This window comes from Triticum dicoccoides, chromosome 2B (genome assembly GCF_002162155.2).
Source record: "Triticum dicoccoides isolate Atlit2015 ecotype Zavitan chromosome 2B, WEW_v2.0, whole genome shotgun sequence".
Classification (NCBI taxonomy): domain Eukaryota; kingdom Viridiplantae; phylum Streptophyta; class Magnoliopsida; order Poales; family Poaceae; genus Triticum; species Triticum dicoccoides.
Genome location: NC_041383.1, coordinates 15,677,123 through 15,699,823, shown reverse-complemented (window position 1 = coordinate 15,699,823; position 22,701 = coordinate 15,677,123). Strand labels below are relative to the sequence as shown.

The 22,701-nt window shown below is 45.7% G+C and overlaps 1 protein-coding gene across 1 annotated transcript; it reads right to left on the bottom strand.

Annotated features, from left to right (window-relative positions):
- Window positions 1-20,457: 20,457 nt before the first annotated feature.
- LOC119360229 (protein UPSTREAM OF FLC-like) lies at window positions 20,458-22,277 on the bottom strand. The gene is made up of 4 exons (XM_037625962.1): window positions 22,118-22,277; window positions 21,922-21,991; window positions 21,630-21,745; window positions 20,458-21,513 (listed from the first exon to the last, which is right to left on the bottom strand). Exons 1-4 carry the CDS (start codon window positions 22,275-22,277, stop codon window positions 21,065-21,067), a joined length of 795 nt encoding a protein of 264 aa, XP_037481859.1. The 3' UTR covers window positions 20,458-21,064.
- Window positions 22,278-22,701: the final 424 nt, after the last annotated feature.

Below are 22,701 nucleotides of genomic sequence, written 5' to 3'. Positions count from 1 at the left end.
TCTTTGGAAGAAGTCTGACATGCCTGCAGAAAGCGAAATGACAGAGAGAGAACGCCCGTGAGAGAGAGAAACATGTTCCTCTAGCGAAGTGATGTAATTGAAATTTGAAGGGGTTGGACACACTTATTTTGTGAACATCCACACAAAAATTCAGAATTTTTTGATATTTCAAAAATTGAGTTTTGTTAGATTGGAGCATGGTAGCACCTAATCTAGGTGAGCATTAGATATTCTCTTGACATACATGCCCAACGCGGTCTCTCTCTCCTCCCGTTTCCTGTCTTCGGAAGAAGTCTGACATGCATGCAGAAAGCAAAGTGACAGAGAGAGAGCGCCCATGAGAGAGAGAGAAACATGTTCCTCCAGCGAAGTGATGGAGAGAGAAGAGATAACGCATAACGAAAACTGGTTCTGCTAATAGTCTGACTCTGCCTCCAGCCATTGCACACATCCGAACTGAACAGATGGTGATGATAGTGGGCGCAGTGGAGCTCGGGCTAGGGAAGAACTTTGCGATAGATTAGCAGGAGCCGGCATTACCCATGTGACGTAATAGGCTGCTGATCGGGTGATTGGAGCACCTAATTAAAAGAAGAGAACACAAAATGAGTGGTCATCAGTGTACGAACATGATTCATCAATTTACTAACGCAAAGAGAGTTCAATCAGTTTGTAGCATACCAGTTGGGATTGGGAGCCTATCGACGGCACGCTGCTGACATGTGGTGCTGACTCATCAACCGAACTTGGCTCATCTCTGCAGACCCTCATGAGCCATCTCCAGGTTAGCCACAATGTATGATATGGCCAGATGTGAAGCTTGCTCCGTTGTAATGCCAGAGGACGCCTTGAACTTCAAAGGTTGGTGTCAAAGCCCTCCTCTAACACACCATATTCCTATTTAAACAAGAGAACACAAAATGACTAGTGAGCCTGGCCCTTTCATCAATCTACGAACATGATTGAATTTACTAATGCAAATTGAGTTTAATCAATTTAGTTTGTAGCGTACCAGCTGCGATTGGGAGCCTATCGACGGCACGCTGCTGGCATGTGGCGCCGACTCATCAACTGAACCTGGGTCGTCTCTGCAGATCAACTCATGAGCCTTCTTCATGTTGGCCACGATGTCTGATATGGCCGAACGGTCCTTCCCATTCAACTTCGCGCAGCACTGTGCAGTCTGTCCGACATGCTCCAGTGCCTGGGGTCGGTTCCGGCACCGGTCGCCTATCCAGCAATTCTTAAAAACTACTGGCCTCCATAACGGGGAGCGTCAAGGATGCCAAACCTGCGTTCACATCCAGCTCCTCCTCCCTTTGGGAGTATGCCTTTTTAACTGTCAGATCCTCGAGCATCACCACGGCCAGGTTGTACACGTTGCTCCTTGGCTTCAGAAGAGATGTGTGATGGTAGTAGTAGTTAGGGTCGATGTACCCCATTGTGCCTGCAACGGGGACTTCCAACCCCAACTCTTCACTCACTATGTGTCAGGACCCCGACTCAATGCCAGATCGATCTAGCATGTAACACCTCATATCACTTTGCGGCCTCACGCACGGTATCCTCACGGGTGTCGCCTTACCTTTGCCCGGGACCGTTTGCGCCTTTTGGCACACGTATATGATAGTGTCGCTAGCATCCATATGATAACGAGCCCGGGCTGACATGGCTAGTCGTAAACCCAAAGTGGCACAAACTTACAGGAACAGACATCCATGACCCAGCATCGAACGTGTCGGTCATCAGCGAGTGAATACAGGCTGTAGCACTGGGCTAACAGGACTCCGGCGAACCGGGCTGTAGCGGGCTAACAGGACTCCGGTATTCATCGCGTGACATTTCCCCGAAGGGACAGACACAAGAACGAAGAAGGACACATGCCGGCCAGCCTAAGTGTTCCGGAGCAGTAGCAAGCTACCATGGCTTGGTGGAAACACTAGGAGACATTTCCCGGTAAGAGGGGCTACTAAGGATAAACAAATAGATAGTCAGATCCCACACATACCAAGCATTTCAAAAACATACACACAATATGCTCGATATGTGCAAATACAACATGGCATCACAACATGACTCTACGACTCAAGTATTTATTCAATAGGCTCCGAGGAGCGAGATATTACAAACATGGGTCTCATGACCCAACATTCAGAGCATACAAGTCAAATCACATGCGGAAGCTTAACATGTCTGAGTACAGACAACTACAAATGAAAAAGGCTGAGAAGCCTGACTATCTACTAGATCCTGCCGAGGGCACAAGATCGTAGCTGAGGTAACAAGCTAAATGTCGAAGTCCAAGCGGACCTACTAGCGAGACTGAAGTCTCTCTGCAAAAATATAATATAGGCAAACGTGAGTACAAATGTACCCATAAAAACTTACATCAGATCTAGCTACATATGCATCATTACCAATAAAGGGATGGTGGGGTTTAACTGCAGCAAGCCAGCTTTGACTCGGTGGCTATCCTAAACTACGACTGCAAGTAACTCTTTTGAGGTGGCGCACACGAGTCCACATATTCACCATATCAATACTCCACTATGGATCCGCTCCCGTCTCCCTACGAGAACGCCATCCATAGCACTCACGCTTATCTTGCGTATTTTAAAGTATCCACTTTCACTTGTCTATGAACTATGCAAGGGGTCCAAGTTTCCATATCCGAGGAATCCGGCTATTCGAATAGATAATGATAACCCTGCAGGGGTGTACTTCTTCACACACGCTCTCGCCACTTATCGCCCTGTACACGTCATGTACCTCGGCAACCTTCAAGCGGAAGCCGGGCGAGGGAGTCGGCCACGACCTGACTAACCACACAAGTCTCTCGTCCAGGTTTATCGCCTATTCGGGTTCCATCCGCAAGGAGATCCGGCCGGGGTGTCGCTCACGGCCCCAAACGATGTGAGCAGGGTTCCCAAGCCCACCATCCGGGTGCCACTTGGTACACCGTGCCACTGTGCCTAGTATGTCCCAAGCCCACCTGTACCGGGTGCCACTTGGTAGACTACTAACACTACCTACAAACACCAGAAACTAGATGCAACTCCTGGACAGAGATCAAGTTGATTAATAAGCCGAGAGGGGTCGAATTACCGGAACCCAATGTGTGGTAGTAACTGTTCATGGATCACAAACACAGAACTCAGTTCCTGAGGACGATGCAATGAGACAACCCACCATGTACTCCTACATGGCCTCTCACCGCTACCTTTACCAAATCGTGTTCACACACTTAGCTCTCAACAGTAGGACATGTTTACACACCTCCGATTCATTCCCGATGAATCAGACCTGACACAACTCTAAGAAATAGCAGGCATGACAAACAAGCATGAATGAGTAGGCACAACAGGGCTCAAACAACTCCTACTCATGCTAGTGGGTCTCATCTATTTACTGTGGCAATGACAGGTCATGCAGAGGATAAAGGGGTTCAGCTACCGCAACAAGTAACAGATGAATCGTTGTTGTCCTAATGCAGTAAAAGAGAGCAGGAGCGAGAGAGTAGGATTATATCGGAATGAACAAGGGGGTTTTGCTTGCCTGGCAATTCTGAAGATAATATAGTTTCTTCATCGGTGTCATCGAACTCATTGTCGAAACCAAGCCTATCGAGAGGGGACAAATACCGGCAACACAGAGAAAACACAATCAATGCAATGCAACAATATGATGCATCAATGTGACATGGCAATATGCTGTGGTTTGAGCTAATGCAGCTTGCAACAGGTTAAATGAAGTTGGTTTGAACCCTAGGTTCAAATTCAAACTCCATATGTGGATATTCAAATGCCATTATTTGTTTTGCCCAGTTCAGCACCTATAAGTTGTTCTAACATGCATGAAAACAGTACAGATGGATAGATTGGAGTTTTCTGATCATTTTTCATATATAATTTATCTCATTCTGAGCTACGGTTGAATTTATATGATTTTTAGAAGTTTATACTATTTTCTGGAATTTCCTGTATAAAAATAAATCCAGAAAATATTTATTACGTCGGCATGGCGTCATGCTGACCTCAGCAGAGTCAACAGGGCTGGCCAGGTCAAACTGACCAGTGGGTCCCGTGTGTCAGTGTCTGGACTAACTAACCTAATTAAAATTAACCCTAACTAACTTGGTTAGCCGGGCGGGGCCCACATGTCAGTGATAGGTGGGGTTGTTAGTGCCTAAACTAATTAGGCCACGTCAGCTGGCCGGAGATTAGCCGGCGATGACCACAACCGACGGTGGGGGTTCGCCGGAGTTGCGCCAGAGGCGACGGATCTACGCGCCGAGGGAAGCAGAAAGTAGCCCGTGCCCGCGTGCATCCAGAGAAAGCAATGGGAGGGCGCGGGGTGGCCGGAGTTCGCGGGAAGCGAGCTCGTGGCGGCGTCCGGAGTTCGGGCATCAGCGGGTTAGGCGCTACAGCGCGTCTCAGATCGAGCTGGTGTGGTCTGCGGCCTCCTAGGAAGGCACTGAGCACGCCTTTGTTCTCAGGTGTGACGTGTGGTTGCTCTAGCCACGGTGGTGAAGATGGCCGGCGGCGGGAGCTCTCAGCTGCGTTGGCTATCGGGGGTAAGAGGAGGGTATTGACGACGGGATTACGGGGGAAGCGACTGGGGGCTCACAGCGATGACGAGGGGACGCTCGGCGAGGTCGGGGACAGTCCGGAGCCGACGAATTTGACAGAGATGGCCGGCGGTCCTGAGGTTGAAGAAGGCATCGTTGGCGGTGTTGTGGTGAAACCCGGATTGCGTGGCTCATCGAGGAGATGCTTCGAGCCCTTGCGGGGCTATTGGTCACGGTGGTTGGGCTAGGGGATGGCCGTGGCTGCGGCGGTGCTTGTCGGCGTGCAGCGGGGTGTTCGGGCGCGCTGCAGAGAGAGAGAGCAGAGGCGGGGAAAGGGCGAGGGAGTGGGAGAGAGGGACCGGGGTGGCGTGTGGCGTCGTCCAGACGCGTCGGGGAGGCCAGCAGGGAGGCAGGAGGTGGAAGCAGGACGTGGAGCTCGGTTGCACGCGCGTCGACACGGCGTCGTCCTCCTGGCATAAGCTAGGAGACGACTGGCAGGGTAGGATGGTGGGCTGGGCCAACTGGGCCGGCCAGGTGGGCTTTGGTGGGTGAGGCCAGGTGAGTTTCTCCTTACGCTATTTTGTTTCTGTTTTCTATTTCTGACATTTGTTTTAATTTGTTTTTTGAACCAAACTAATTTTGTTACTTCTGATAAATTTTGCAGGGACTAAAAGGACTATTCCAAAGCCCCTCAACAAAATCAGAATTATTGAAGCAATAAAGTATTTATAGTATTTATTAGCTCCAATTCAAAATACAATATGTGTTAATTCAACAATCCAAAATGTCATGCAAAAATGTGCATCACCTCTGGTTGCTGTTTCCAGCATTTTCCAAAAATGATGAACATTTTTGAAGGCCATTTGGGTTCACTGAAAAATATTTTAGTTGAACCTGGTGGATTCCTTTTTATGCTAGGGTTTGAACATCCCCCATTTCAAGTTCATTTCAAAAGTTAAACATGATGCACACATGAAGGGCTAGCCTACTGCATACCAGGACTAGGGATGTGACAACTCGCCCCCACTAAACAAGAATCTTGCCCCGAGATTCAAGACGTGAGGTAAGAGGAAAGGGGGGTCACAAAACTATCACAATCTTCATGATCCATTTGCCCTTCTCAAAGTTGTTGATTTGTTGACCCAAATTGATCTTGACATCTTTGCTTGCGAAGTCTTCATCCAACTTGATGATGTCGGAAAGAAACTCTATCGGAACAGATCATTGAAACTCTCCATACCAGACTAAGGCAATTCTCAAACGATTGTTTGAAGGAATTCAAAGAAATGGCATACTCGATTTTGGAATGGAACTATGGGTATAGAACAATCGGCAAATGGAAGGCACAATCCGACCGATACCGAAGATATAACCTAGTGTCTGAGCGTTCTCTCAAGAACTTGAGCATTTCCATATTCATCAAGGTTTTACCAACATCCGTGTCAAGGATCCTGGCAACACAACATACTACCATGATGAACAGCGATGGACGATGCAGATGCAAAGGAAGATAACCTTCTCAGATTTCACCTTAGCGGGGCCAAGGGGACAAAATCTGGATGATCGACCGAGAGACATTTAGCACTCCGCTTCTAATGTTCTCCTTGATGTACCAGTTTAACCCAATACTAGTCGGTATCTGGAACATCAAGTAAAGGTCTGACTTCGGGAGAACAAAGAATCCATAAGGAACAACTTCTAAAATAAGTCGCACGACATCCTTATGGAGAGGATGGTCAACTTGCTCAGTTAAGATGCTATAATAATAGATCTTCGGCTAGGTGTGTCGGCCAACATCAACCTTGTCGGGACCTACATCATAGATCTTAGAATAGTTCCAACCATCATATCTGCCTGAGATTCAGATCTGGTCGGGAACAGGACATTTCAGACATCATGTCTGGAAAAGAAATTTTGCAACACAAATCGACAAGACGATGTTGCGAGATTCTCAAGAAATGAACTACAATAGCAAGCTCCAAAACATGAGCTGGTTCTACTACAAACCTGTGAACACGCTGTCCAAAGCAAGCATGACCACGTAGTAGTCTTATAAATAAAACACTACCGAGTTCAGGTGGGGAACCATCATCGAGGATAACGAAGTCCTAACATAAGTCATGATTAGCTCTTATGAAGGAACTTCTTGTCCTTGAACAAATCAGTTAGTGGCTTGGTCTGCTACGGAATACCGGTGGAGTGGAGGTAATTAATCTACCAAACCATAGTATACCTTGCACATGCATGACTGACTTGGGATGGTACCAAAGGAAACAAAACAATCTTTCTCGAACTTACGGCGGCAACTTGCACCAGATGCACGTGAATCAGAGAAAGTCACTTCTTTCATCCAACATATTCTTCACGGATGGAACATGAAGATAATGCTTATAAAAGTTTCCAACACTAGGTTGATGTTCAACATGAGTAATGGGGGAGACAAAATGCTGCTGATGGGCTCAACAGCAACTCATCGAAATTTCCATATCACTGGACTTCCGCCATCATGTGAACACGGTGATAGCATTGGTCAGACCAAAAAATATAATGGTGTATGCCTGAGGGACAACCGCGAGTAAGACAACATTATGAATACCGTTGGTTCTGATTTGATTTGATGATAGCCCATACTCAAATCAAAGATTTAACAAGGTAATAGATCCAACAACTGATCACGAGGACCAACCGATGGAGATATCATCTTTCTTCAACACACACGCACAAGGATATCCCTTTGGAAATGAACTAAGTCGGACAAGCTTTTATCTTCCAACTCTCCAAGTTGTTGTTCAGCTTAACCAACTAGCTCAGGGGTACCCAACACGGATTCTTGGAGAAGGGGTGGTTACAAGCAACCAACTTGCTCACGAACTCAACATAGCGGTCAAGTGACGACCTGGTGATACTTCCGAGAAGATATTCAGAAAATCACGAACCACCGATATGTTACTAAGATCGAGAATAATCTTGCTTTTCAGGGCAAGACGATATGATCAAATAACCAAGGGATTGGCATAGCCCTAACTCATTGATCAAGAGGTGCACCGGAAATAAGGACTAGGTAGCACGATCTATCTTAGGATGATGATTCAATAACCAACACGCTAAGAATGAGAATATTGTCCATTTACTACCAAGCAACGAGTTGCTCGGAGTATTGATTTCACGCATCACAGTTCACCTGTCGGCATTCCGGTTGCAACAACACGGGGACCGAGAAATGAATAATGATGGCGAGAAATATCACGGTATCAAGAATTCATAAGATGGTGTGCAATTCCCATGACATTCTTGACATAAGATGGTAATACTTCAGGGTAGAATAGAATCAAAAGCTAGATTAGCAATTTGATCTGCGGAGTACGACTGCTTTGACCCAATCCTGGAAATGGACAAGGTACTTGAGTTTGTTTCTCCTAGTCATTCCGAAATAGAATGACTTGACGGACCACAAGAGTAATAGGCATCGATGGACGAATGCACGCATTCTCTTGACTATCAATTGATAGACGAGGGTCAGAAGACGACTAAGGGGGGCAACTCAAAAGAACATACGATTTTCTGAGTTGTGGATGCATGGATTAGAATGTCGAACGAGTTCGACATATTTCTTTCGGACAATCCATGCGGAAAGGTAGAACTGGCAGAGTCACAACATAGAATCAAGAACTCATCAAGAGCTCTGGTTGTGATCTTTTGGTTCAAAGAACTTCTGCCATAAACGGTTCATAGTATTTGGAAGAAGGAAATACCACGAATCTCGAGGACTATCACAAAGGTTACTAATAACCTAAAGGAACTAGCAACACTATCAACACGAGGTAAGTGGAGTGAATCTTGGGTCAAGAACCCAGGAGTAGAATACCTACTCCTAAGTAGCATCACGAGATGCTTTCGAGAATGATGGCCAGAATCTTCACACTGGGAACACTAAACATGGCTAAATTACTAGGTGACTCCCTAAAACACCTAGGGTCATAATAATAACTCCAACATATATGTCGAGGTAAAAGATTACCTCAACTCGGCAATTAGTGTGATTAACCTGGCCCAAAGAACATCAAAACCAGAGGGAAAGGATTTGCAAGTGCATCAGATTGTTTAGAAACCTGGGATGACTCGGACAGCATAACGGCTGTAAATGCTCAAAAAGTTTGGAGACATACTACAAAAATGGTGGCATAGCCACTCGGAAGCACAATATCAAGGTATCGAGACCAACCGTGAACATACAGAAGTAGTAAAAGCTGAACTGAGATTTGAAACTATCAATTCTATAAGCCTATGGATTAGTAACACGTCATCCTGATAGATAGATGAGAAGCCTAGTTCTTAACCCCCATAGAAAAAGAAGAGGATGACTCAGATCAGAAGAGCATAAGGGATAAGGAGTAAAAGGAGCCTTACGTTCCCATCCCACAATCAATTCCCCTACATATAACTAATGCATTTCTAGACTCAATTTCGACCAGTTTGGCTTGGTAATCCTACAGGCAGTCAAGCTCTGATACCAAAGCTGTTAGGACCCCGACTCAATGCCACATCGATCTAGCATGTAACACCTCATATCACTTTGTGGCCTCACGCACGGTATCCCCACGGGTGTCGTCTTACCTTTGCCCGGGACCGTTTGCGCCTTTTGGCACACATATATGATAGTGTCGCTAGCATCCATATGATAAGGAGCCCGGGCTGACATGGCTAGTCGTAAACCCAAAGTGGCACAAACATACAGGGACAGGCATCCATGACCCAGCATCGAACGTGTCGGTCATCAGTGAGTGAATCCAGGCTGTAGCACTGGGCTAACAGGACTCCGGCGAACCGGGCTATAGCGGGCTAACAGGACTCCGGTATTCATCGCGTGACATTTCCCCGAAGGGACAGACACAGGAACGAAGAAGGACACATGCCGGCCAGCCTAAGTGTTCCGGAGCAGTAGCAAGCTACCATGGCTCGGTGGAAACACTAGGAGACATTTCCCGGTAAGAGGGGCTACTAAGGATAAACAACTAGATAGTCAGATCCCACACATACCAAGCATTTCAAAAACATACACACAATATGCTCGATATGTGCAAATACAACATGGCATCACAACATGACTCTACGACTCAAGTATTTATTCAATAGGCTCCGAGGAGCGAGATATTACAAACATGGGTCTCATGACCCAACATTCAGAGCATACAAGTCAAAGCACATGCGGAAGCTTAACATGTCTGAGTACAGACAACTACAAATGAAAAAGGCTGAGAAGCCTGACTATCTACTAGATCCTGCCGAGGGCACAAGATCGTAGCTGAGGTAACAAGCTAAACGTCGAAGTCCAAGCAGAACTACTAGCGAGACTGAAGTCTCTCTGCAAAAACATAAAATAGGCAAACGTGAGTACAAATGTACCCAGCAAGACTTACATCAGATCTAGCTACATATGCATCATTACCAACAAAGGGATGGTGGGGTTTAACTGCAGCAAGCCAGCTTTGACTCGGTGGCTATCCTAAACTACGACTGCAAGTAACTCTTTTGAGGTGGCGCACACGAGTCCACATATTCACCATATCAATACTCCACTATGGATCCGCTCCCGTCTCCCTACGAGAACGCCATCCATAGCACTCACACTTATCTTGCGTATTTTAGAGTATCCACTTTCACTTGTCTATGAACTATGCAAGGGGTCCAAGTTTCCATATCCGAGGAATCCGGCTATTCGAATAGATAATGATAACCCTGCAGGGGTGTACTTCTTCACACACGCTCTCGCCACTTATCGCCCTGTACACGTCATGTACCTCGGCAACCTTCAAGCGGAGGCCGGGCGAGGGAGTCGGCCATGACCTGACTAACCACACAAGTCTCTCGTCCAGGTTTATCGCCTATTCGGGTTCCATCCGCAAGGAGATCCGGCCGGGGTGTCACTCACGGCCCCAAACGATGTGAGCAGGGTTCCCAAGCCCACCATCCAGGTGCCACTTGGTACACCGTGCCACTGTGCCTAGTCTGTCCCAAGCCCACCTGTACCGGGTGCCACTTGATAGACTACTAACACTACCTACAAACACCAGAAACTAGTTGCAACTCCTGGACAGAGATCAAGTTGATTAATAAGCCGAGAGGGGTCGAGTTACCGGAACCCAATGTGTGGTAGTAACTGTTCATGGATCACAAACACAGAACTCAGTTCCTGAGGACGGCTGCAATGAGACAACCCACCATGTACTCCTACATGGCCTCTCACCGCTACCTTTACCAAATCATGTTCACACACTTAGCTCTCAACAATAGGACATGTTTACACACCTCCGATTCATTCCCGATGAATCAGACCTGACACAACTCTAAGCAATAGCAGGCATGACAAACAAGCATGAATGAGTAGGCACATCAGGGCTCAAACAACTCCTACTCATGCTAGTGGGTTTCATCTATTTACTGTGGCAATGACAGGTCATGCAGAGGATAAAGGGGTTCAGCTACCGCAGCAAGTAACAGATGAATCGTTGTTGTCCTAATGCAGTAAAAGAGAGCAGGAGCGAGAGAGTAGGATTATATCGGAATGAACAAGGGGGTTTTGCTTGCCTGGCAATTCTGAAGATAATATAGTATCTTCATCGGTGTCATCGAACTCATTGTCGAAACCAAGCCTATCGAGAGGGGACAAATACCGGCAACACAGAGAAAACACAATCAATGCAATGCAACAATATGATGCATCAATGTGACATGGCAATATGCTGTGGTTTGAGCTAATGCAGCTAGCAACAGGTTAAATGAAGTTGGTTTGAACCCTAGGTTCAAATTCAAACTCCATATGTGGATATTCAAATGCCATTATTTGTTTTGCCCAGTTCAGTAACTATAAGTTGTTCTAACATGCATGAAAACAGTACCGATGGATAGATTGGAGTTTTCTGATCATTTTTCATATATAATTTATCTCATTCTGAGCTACGGTTGAATTTATATGATTTTTAGAAGTTTATACTATTTTCTGGAATTTCCTGTATAAAAATAAATCCAGAAAATATTTATTGCGTCAGCATGGCGTCATGCTGACCTCAGCAGAGTCAACAGGGCTGCCAGGTCAAACTGACCAGTGGGTCCCGTGTGTCAGTGTCTGGACTAACTAACCTAATTAAAATTAACCCTAACTAACTTGGTTAGCCGGGCGGGGCCCACATGTCAGTGATAGGTGGGGCTGTTAGTGCCTAAACTAATTAGGCCACGTCAGCTGGCCGGAGATTAGCCGGCGACGACCACAGCCAACGGTGGGGGTTCGCCGGAGTTGCGCCAGAGGCGACGGATCTACGCGCCGAGGGAAGTAGAAAGTAGCTCGTGCCCGCGTGCATCCAGAGAAAGCAACGGGAGGGCGCGGGGTGGCCTTAGTTCGCCGGAAGCGAGCTCGTGGCGGCGGCCGGAGTTCGGGCATCAGCGGGTTAGGCGCTACAGTGCGTCTCAGATCGAGCTGGTGTGGTCTGCGGCCTCCTAGGAAGGCACTGAGCATGCCTATGTTCTCTGGTGTGACGTGTGGTTGCTCTAGCCACAGTGGTGAAGATGGCCGGCGGCGGGCGCTCTCAGGCGCGTTGGCTATCGGGGGTCAGAGGAGGGTATTGACGACGGGATTAGGGGGGAAGCGACTGGGGGCTCACAACGATGACGAGGGGACGCTCGGCGAGGTCGGGGACAGTCCAAAGCCGACGAATTTGACAGAGATGGCCGGCGGTCCTGAGGTTGAAGAAGGCATCGTTCGCGGTGTTGCGGTGAAACCCGGATTGCGTGGCTCGTCGAGGAGATGCTTCGAGCCCTTGCGGGGCTATTGGTCACGGTGGTTGGGCTAGGGGATGGCCGTGGCTGCGGCAGTGCTCGTCGGCGTGCAGCGGGGTGTTCGGGCGCACTGCAGAGAGAGAGCAGAGGCGGGGAAAGGGCGCGGGAGTGGGAGAGAGGGACCAGGGTGGCGCGTGGCGTCGTCCAGACGCGTCGGGGAGGCCAGCAGGGAGGCAGGAGGTGGAAGCAGGACATGGAGCTCGGTTGCGCGCGCGTCGACACGGCGTCGTCCTCCTGGCATAAGCTAGGAGACGACTGGCAAGGTAGGTCGGTGGGCTGGGCCAACTGGGCCGGCCAGGTGGGCTTTGGTGGGTGAGGCCAGGTGAGTTTCTCCTTACTCTATTTTGTTTCTGTTTTCTATTTCTGACATTTGTTTTCATTTGGTTTTTGAACCAAACTAATTTTGTTGCTTCTGATAAATTTTGCAGGGACTAAAAGGACTATTCCAAAGCCCCTCAACAAAATCAGAATTATTGAAGCAATAAAGTATTTATAGTATTTATTAGCTCCAATTCAAAATACAATATGTGTTAATTCAACAATCCAAAATGTCATGCAAAAATGTGCATCACCTCTGGTTGCTGTTTCCAGCATTTTCCAAAAATGATGAACATTTTTGAAGGCCATTTGGGTTCACTGAAAAATATTTTAGTTGAACCTGGTGGATTCCTTTTTATGCTAGGGTTTGAACATCCCCCATTTTAAGTTCATTCAAAAAGTTAAACATGATGCACACATGAAGGGCTAGCCTACTGCATACCAGGACTAGGGATGTGACACTATGCCTCAGACAGACTCCTCACTCGCCATGGCCCAGGCGACAGATAATCCAAAGTCCGACAAATGCGGGACCTAGCTTGCGTCGAGGGCCCCCTGAGCTTGTGGGACCGACGGAGCTCCGTTTGACCTAATTCCATCTTCATAAATTCTCATAAATCTCGAAACCAACAGAGGGTGACTAAAAATATATTTTTCGCCGTCGCAAAGTTTTGTTCTTCAGCGATCCCATATGTAGGCTTTTAACGATATTGTGCCGGAGGGGGAATCAATCACGGAGGGCTTTTACATCAACCTTGTTGCCTTTCAATGATGTGTGAGTAGATCACCACAGATCTACGGGTCCATATGTGTTAGCTAGATGACTTCTTCTCTCTCTTTGATCCTCAATACAAAGTTCTCCATGATCTACATGAAGTTCTATCCGATGTAATCTTCTTTTGTGGTGTGTTTGTTGGGATTCCGATGAATTGTGGGTTTATGATCAGATTATTCATTGATATTATTTGAGTATTTATTGTACTTTATTATGCATGATTGTTATAACTTTATATTTCTCTCCAATCTATCTGTTTGGTTTAGCCAACTAGATTGATTTATCTTCAGTGGGCTTTGAAATGGGTTCAATCTTATGGTGTCCTCACCTGGTCACAGTACAGGTAGCAAGACACGTATTTGTATTATTGCCATTAAGGGTAAACAACGGGGTGGATGCATGCTGGATAACGGTCGATTGGTCAAGTAATAGTAGTAGATGCACAATCGTTTCGGTCTACTTGTCACGGATGCAATGCCTATGTACATTATCATTGCCATGAATAACATCATAACTATGCATTTTTCTATTAGTTGCCTAACAGTAGTTTGTTTACCCACTGTATGCTATGTTTCAAGAGAGAAGCCAGTAGTGAACACTATGGCCCCCAGCTCTATTTTATTATATTAGAAGACGAAAAATATCTTCTTACAACTAATTTTATTTTATTTTGTAATTTGTATATCTACCACTTCTAAATTTAATCCTTACAAGTAACGAGTTCAAGGGGATTAACAACCCTATTGCTCACGTTAGATGCAAGTATTTGCTCTTGTGTTTGCATGTGTTGTTCATTAGGCTTGGTGTGATTCTCCTATTGCTTCGATAACATTAGTTCTCACCAAGGTAAATACTTACTATATCGCTTCACCCTTCCTCTTCAAAAAAAAAAAAAACTCAACGCAGCTCATAAGTAGCACACCACTATGTTTCAAACGGTGAGTACAGATGGGCCATCGGAGTTGTGACATGTTCAAAAAAAAGTAGCGCCATCACTAACCCTGTAAAGCTGACGGACCAAATATGACAACGCCACCAGTATTTGAAAAAAATAGTACTAGCGTTGTTTGAAAATTACGCGCCACCAACTAAAGTTGTAACTAGCTGTTTTTCCACCAGTGTATAGGGTGATCCCTTCCCGAAAGTGCTCTTTTGATCCCGAGCTCATATGCTCCTGCATGAACAGTAAATTAAGAAAAACAATAGAACAATTTAAAAAATCTGAACTTTTTTTTGTGACAAACATTGATAAACGTTCTAGCTGCGTGCAAAATTTCAGATCGAAATGACATTCGTGGAGGTCTGGGCAAAAATAACAAAATCGATACTCCAAAATGCTTCCAACAATAGTCTTTTTGAACCATTGATTTCTTTTTGCCCAGACCTCCATGAATGTCATTTCAATCTGAAATTTTGCATGGAGCTAGAAAATTTATAAATGTTCATCACAAACAAAAAGTTCAGTTTTTTTTTATTCTTTAATATCTTTTTGGGATTTTACTGTTCATGCAGGAGCATATAAGCTCGGGTTCAAATACCCTATGTCCAATCCCTTCAACGTCTAGAAGGCGAGACTCTGAGCATCTCAAAAGAGGAGTGCTCCATCGTGCTTTTCTTTGTTGAAACAAGTTCATATAAAACATTCCATTGGAGTGGCCAGTTAATCGGCATGGAGGAGGCTGCAATGGACGCGTCCTCTCGTTCTCGGTCTTGGCGTCGGTCTAATGGGAAGAAACGTACTCCTTCATATGATACTTTTTCTGTCCCAAAATAAATGACTGAACTTTGTATTAACTTTAGGACAAGGGGAGTAGATGATAATGCACATGTTATGATTACGGATATTTAACTAGTGCATTATTTGTAAAAAAAAGTGTCATCGTTGATCCTTAAAACAGATTGAGATGTACTCCTATTTAATGTGAGCACTCCAAAAAGTGGGCAGAAAGAATACTACTTATGTTACCATCATACACAAGTAACATGGTTGATTGATGCACTAATGACAAGTGTTAGGTGTGAGTGGCCATGCCAGTGTTATATCACACTCGCAAACCTAGTCATCTTGCATGATCATTCATTCATAGGGGGTGCACTAGTTTGCTACCTTTTAGGGTTAGGCCGATTAGACTGAATACATCGACTTGGTGCCCCAAAATATTGTCACATAAGACAAAAATAGGTGTTGTGTTATACTAACAAGCTGCTCCTGGTGAGGTTATCGCGCGTTCATTAAGCTCGCGAGCTACGAGTTTTGGTCCAGCCCTAGCCGAGACCTATAGCCGGTGGAAGCTTCTCCTGCACGAGCCGACTCTTCGGGTGACTAGGGTTTCCGCTGGTCTGCCACCGGCCTCCTCTTTGACACCCGGTAGGGTGGCTGGCGTTTTGGTTTCCCAGGTTGGCATCTTGTGGTGTGTCCCTGGTCTCTCTCCCCACGACGTGACTGATTGCTGATGAAGTTCACACGTAGATGGATCAGTTTCTCTTTTTTGTTTTCTTTGATCGGATCAGCTGTTTGTCCATGTGAGTTTGAGGTTTTGAAACTGTTCAATTAACCCCAACAGAGGGTGCTCCGTCTCCAGAATTTGTTGTTCCCTAGCAAGAAAAATCTAGGGTTCTCTGTCCTCCGATGGCTCCGCTGACCAAGATTTCTTTTGGTCAATGAAACTACTAAGTTGCAATTGCCGCGGTTTGCAGCAAGCCGCCACAATCAAGGCTCTTGAAGATGTTATTTCGAGTAGAAGCCCTGACACCATCTTTCTGTCGGAAAGAATGGCCGGCAGAATGTCTTAGGAGAAGAATGAAAATGGATAATAAAGAGGTGGTCCGCAGTGATAGGAGGAGTGGTGGTTTGCTTCTACTTTGGAAAAAATTTCTGTGAATCACAAGTCTGATAATTTAATTGATGTGTTCATCAATACTGTCCCGGAGTTTGTATGCACGTTCACAGGTATGTATGGGGAGCCACGCTGGAAATATAAGCACTTAACATGGCGTACAGTTTTGAAAAGGAAGGAGGAAGAGTTTGACTGGAACGATACATGAAAGCGTTTCGGGATGCCCTTGATGAGTGCCACTAGGTTGATTGTGGTTACATGAGTGACAAGTTTACTTGGCAGTTGGCACAGAGAAAGGATCATAGAACGATTGGATAGAACTCTAGCAAACGATGCATGGCAGACAAATTTTTCTAGATGCTACACTTCATCACTTGGATTATTACAAGTCTGGGTGGCCATAGACCGATTCTTATGGCTATGGAAGAAGTGCCGGCCTAAGCAAATACTGGACAGTCTATGCTCTGGTTTGAAGCTCGCTGGCTCAAGGAGAAAAACTTTGCAGAAGTAGTCCAGGATGCATGGGATCGGACAGAGGCTTCAGGCCAAAATACATTGCTTGCAGATAGACAGCACTGATACATAAACATTTGCATGCCTGGGACAATTCAGTGCTGAAAATAACAAAGAAGAAATTGCAGGGTACTCAAAAGGAGCTTGAAGAAATGTCAAGGCAAGATTTAATGGAAGCAAACATAGCTAGGCAGAAGGTACTTGCGGCAGAAAAGGAGAAGTTGCTTGAAATGGTGAAATGTTCTAGGCACAACAGCCCAACATAGTCGACTAAACTGGCTGCAAATTGGAGACCACAACACGGCTTACTTTCAGAACTTTGCTTCAGCAAGAAGAATCAGAAACCGCATAAAGAAACAAAGAAACTCTCACGGAGCTTGGCAGGAGGGCACAACCTATTTCTATCCGCTCATCTCTAAGTACTTCGCGGGCCTGTTTACTACTGAGATCACAGAGCCGGATCCATCTTTTATCTATCCGGTAGTTCCTCGGGTGACCGAGAACATGAATGATGAGCTCCGATCCTGAAACTAGACTCCGCCGACGAGGTGAAGAAGGCTCTGTTCTCCATTGGCGATACACAAGCCCCATGTACAGATGGGTTACATACCATTTCTTCAAAAAATGTTAGAATGTTTGTGGAGAGATCCTTACAACTAAAGTTCTGAGTGCGATATGATAAGTCAATCCCTGAAGATTGGAATGATGCTATTATAATTTTAATACCCAAGGTGGACACCCCAGAAAATATATCAAAGTACAAGCCAATCAATTTATGTAACGTCTTATGTAAAGTCATCTCCAAAATGATTGCTATGCGACTCAAGCGTATTTTGGATGATGTAATTGCTCCAGTACAAAGTGCTTTCGTTCCAAGGAGAATGATCGCGGATAATATACTAATTGCTTATGAGGGTATGCACACCATCAAAGAATTGAAAGAAGGGGAAAGTAGGCTATTGTGCAGTAAAGGTAGGTATGTACAAGGCTTTTGATCATGTGGAATGGCTTTTCCTTGAAAGAATTATGAGTAGGCTGGACTTTCATGAAACTGAACTATTGATGGCTCGTGTCAAATCAGTAAAGAAGTAAGTCTGCTTTAATGATCAAGAAAGGGATATGTTTGTGCCAAGTAGGGGAATCCGGCAGGGGGACCCTCTTTCATCACATCTGTTTCTTTTATGTGTAGAAGGTTTACCAAGTGCTCTGGCTCAAAAGGAGGAGGTTTGTGGCATAGAGGATGTTAGGATGTGCAGGAATGCACCATCAGTATCATGTCTACTTTTTGCTGATGATTCCCTTATACTCATGAAAGACCACATTATCAATGCAACCTCATTGAGACAAGTACTAGATGAATACTGTGCCAACTCGGGACATATGATTACTGAAGCAAAATGCAGTATTTTCTTCGGTCCAAATGTGGATATTGATGTAAAAGCTCAGGTTTGCACTGAACTTAATAGTTTCACTAAGGCCATCTCTGAAAAATATGTTGGGTTAGCATCAATGGTGGGGCTAGAAATAAGTGACAATTTTCTTTATATTCTAGAGAGAATAATTGAAAGATTAAAGGGTTGGAAAGTGAAGCCTTTTTCTATGGGTGCAAACGAAATCTTGATAAAGGCAGTGATAAAATCAAATCCAGTGTTTTCCATGGCGGTTTTCCAGATCCCAACAAAACTTTGTAAGCAAATTAATGTTACAATGTCTGCATTCTGGTGGGGTGACTCTTCCATCGAAAAAGAATGCATCAGTTTTCTTGGTAGAGAATGTGCATTCCAAAGAAGATGGGAGGCATGGGGTTTCGGGACCTGCAGTCTTTTAACATGGCCGTGTTGTGTAAACAAACTTGGAGGCTCCTGAATAACCGGGACTCACTATGTGCTCAAGTATTGAGGGCTAAATATTTCGCCGATGGAAACTTGTTGAAAGCTGACCTAAGAAGGGCTCTTCTTCTTACATGGCAAATTATCTTTGCAGGTTTGCAAACTTTTAGGCATGGCCACATTTCTTATATATAGGCACGGCACTTTTCATTAAACTACCATGGCAGAATTATATATATATATATATATATATATATATATATATATATATATATATATATATATATAGACGGTCTATTCTGCTAATATTAGCAGAATAACTATTCTGCACACCACTTTGGCACTGCACGCTCAACAGAAGCGCACTGCACCTTCTTGAGGACGAGCACTGCAATAGAGAGTAGTGAACTTCGTGTCGAAAAAAATTGCACGCGGTGTTTTTTCGATACTGTTTTCGCTCTAATTTTTTAACCGTTTATCGGAATGAGGCGTGTAGTATGCCATTGAAAAGCTATGGATTAGGCGCAAATTCGAACACTTTTCGAGATTCCACACAGTTTAAGAGCAGTTTTGAAAATAGTGCGGCAGATGACGAGTGGCAGCGAGCGTTTTTTCATGTTTTTTTCTAAACCACATGTCGGAATGAAGCAAATGATACGCCGTTGGATAGATATCGTCGAGGCGCATCTTTTTCATATATAAATCTTTCTCTAATTCATTACGGTTTAAGAGCAGTTTCAAATTTACTAAATCGCGGAATTCTGTTTTTCAAAAAATTTCAAATTTTCGATACTGTTTTCGCTCTAGTTTTTGAACCGTTTGTCGAAACGAGGCGTGTAATACGTCGTTGGAAAGCTATGGACAAGGCGCAACTATCATATGTAGGAATGGTTTTGAGATTGCTTACAGTTTTAAGTTAATTTTGAAAATCGTGCGGCGGAGGACGAGTGGCAGCGGCCGTTTTTTTTGAAATTTTTACAAACCGGTTGTCAAAATGATTCAAATGATATGCCATTGGAAAGATATCAACGAGACGCAACTTTTCATGTAGAACACACTCTCTAATTCCTTACGGTTTAAGAGCAGTTTTAAAATTAGCAAAAAGCGGACACTTTATTTTTTCGTGACACCAAAATCGTCGTCGGACAGAAAAACGCACTTCTTCAACCTGAAAACCGCACTACAACAGACAGTCAAGTGAACTTCATGATTTCTTTTTGTCAAACATAAATTTTCTTGCACAAGTTTTTGTTGTCTATTTTTCAAGTTTTTTCCGAACGAGAGTGGACCACAACACTTCCGAAAGTGAACCGTAACACTACCAAAAGTGAACCTCATGAGTACTTGTTGTCTTTTTTATACTTACTAATTTTTTACGCGCGTTGACCAAGCGAGTGGACCTTTCATCAGACTGAAGAACGCACTGCTTCAAACGGAAACCGCACTGCAGCAGGCAGCCAAGTGAACTTCATGATTTCTTTTTGTCGGACATAAACTTTCTCGCAAAAGTTTTTGTTGTCTTTTTTCAACTTTTTTTTGAACGAGTGTGGACCGCAACACTCGCGAAAATGAACCGCAACACTACCAAAAGTGAACCTCATGAATTTTGTTGTCTTTTTTCGTACTTATTAATTTTTACGCACATTGACCAAGCGAGTGGACCTCAGGGATTGAGCGAGTAAACTACATCTAACACAGAAGCGAGCTTTTTTGTTGAGATCTTTTTTGTTTTGTGTTTACCAAGTGGACAACAAAGGATTTTTATAGCATATAGAATATGCACTCTCCACAAGCCAAATCACGGTAATAAACTGCAGTTTTTACAATAAACTAATGCAGTGCACTTTTTAACAACAACAAAATTGAGTAACAGGGCATCCAATAGAACTACATCACTTCATCCTTTGGGACCGCACGCGCAAGCCTGTGCGCCGTTGAACTCCACAAATGCTTGTGAGCTGCACCCAAACCAGCAAAGAGCTGCATGCATTAACATGGTCAAACTGAAACATACAGCAAGATGACTACTAAAAAAAGACATAACAAGATGAACTACTTAAAAAAAGTATGACACCGGCCACCCCTAGTGCAGTGCACTTGTCATCTGCTTCCCGTGAACAACAAGGAGTGGAGGAGGGAGCTGCAAGTGAGGTTCGTCGCCCAGACGCCTGGCAAGCTGCACGGCACAATCGCCTGCACTGCATACCACGCTCGTCCACACTGCATGTAGTGCTCGCCGAAAAGGGGTGACCCATCAGTTGCTAGGACGGTAGGACCTGCAAGCACACACGCCGGCACCCGACAAGCTGCATGCCCTCTAGGGAGGGTGGAGAGGAGCAGGAAACAGGATGCATGCACGCAGCAGTGAGGCACCCACAAAACTACAGGAGATTGGCTACCTGTCAACACGGCGCGGATGGCTCTGTTGCCGGTACTCGGTGACATCACGAACCACAGCGTCATGATCGGTGCTCAGGCTCTTCTTATGCATCTCAGGTACTCTCCGTGCTGATCTTCTGCCGAGGTCATCGGTTTGAGTTGCGGCATCCATCAAACCGGTAGGCTTGAAAACCCTGAATTCTGCCGGCGTCGGCCATGACATGACAGTCCTCTGAGGCTCCGACTCCGGCGACATTGTCTCCGAGGAGGTGCCCCGGCAGGGTGAGGGGGAGTCGTCCTCGTCCCGTGAAGGCACCGACGGCACGCGCCGAGGCTTGGCTTCTCTAACTGTCACACTAGGTGGGGAGGAGGAGAAGGAGGCCTCCCTTGACAAAGGCAACCTTGTACCCTCTTTCACCCTGCTCTGCTGCTTCTGGTTGCCATTACTCCCATGGTGAAATTGGCCTGCATATATTTAAACAAACAGGCAAAAGATGGTATGGCAACACCAATCAGCACTGAAGCTCCCAGTCGATGTTCAGAAGAGCAAATGGCAGCTCGAAGGGAACAAAAAGAATTACCTGAAGAAGGTTGGTCCAGGATCTCGGAGCCCTTGAGCACGTACTCGCCGTCGGTGGCCGGGAGGACGAGGTCGTCCTCGGCGAGATCGTGCCACACGAATCCGTTCTTGTAGCTCCTGTTTAAAAATTCAGAGAACTCAAAAATTCAGGAAACTCCTTGTCAAGCTCGCCAAAGTTCAGACAACTCATGGAGTACATGGAGTTCAGAAAATTCAGAGAGCTTCATGAAATTCTTCAGAGAACTTCATGAAATTCTTCAGAGAATTTCGCTTGGTTGCTTGGTTGGTTTTACCTCTTGCAGGACCAGGAGTACATGGAGGCCATGCCCTTGCCGCGCACCATGTTGAGGTGACGAATCACATCTGCGCACCACAGCAATCAATCAACCAATCGATCAATCAATCGCCATTACACAAGTTGTGGTACGAGCAGACTGATTGCGCTGCACGCGGGGGCCATGTGGTGGTGGCATCCGTCCGTGCACTGACCTCGGAGGTAGAGCCCGTCGGAGGAGGAGGGCGCCGGCACCTCGACGAAGTGCGGGTGCTCGAGGTGGCAGCTCCGCGTGAGGTAGTACACCACCGGCACCTTCCTCGCCGGCGGCCTCTGCCGCTCCGGGCTCCGCGGCCGCCTCCCCCGCCCCTCCATCGCCCCCGCCGAGACCGAAGCGCCTCTCCCCCGCCCTCGGCAATGGCAGACTGCCAAAATGCACACCTGCAAGATCGCGGAGCCAGCGTCAATTCGCCTGGCTGGCTCGAAATCAGCGCCGGAGGGGACTAGCAGAGGCAGAGCATCCAAAGAAAAAGGTGTTTGGAGTCTTGCGGCTGTTCCGTCCATACCTTTGGTGGGTGTGGGTTTCTCATGCGGTTCGGTTGAGTGGTGCGGGACGGTGCTGAAGTGTTAGCAGAATAAGCACTTTTGGTGTGCATAATAAGGGGTGTTATCATGGCAACTTTGGTCATAATTACTACTTTTTACAGAAATGCCAAATTTCTTATACAAAGCATAATAATTTTAATGAAAAATATCATGGCAAATTTTTATATACGTCTGCGATGGTAAATTTTTTGAA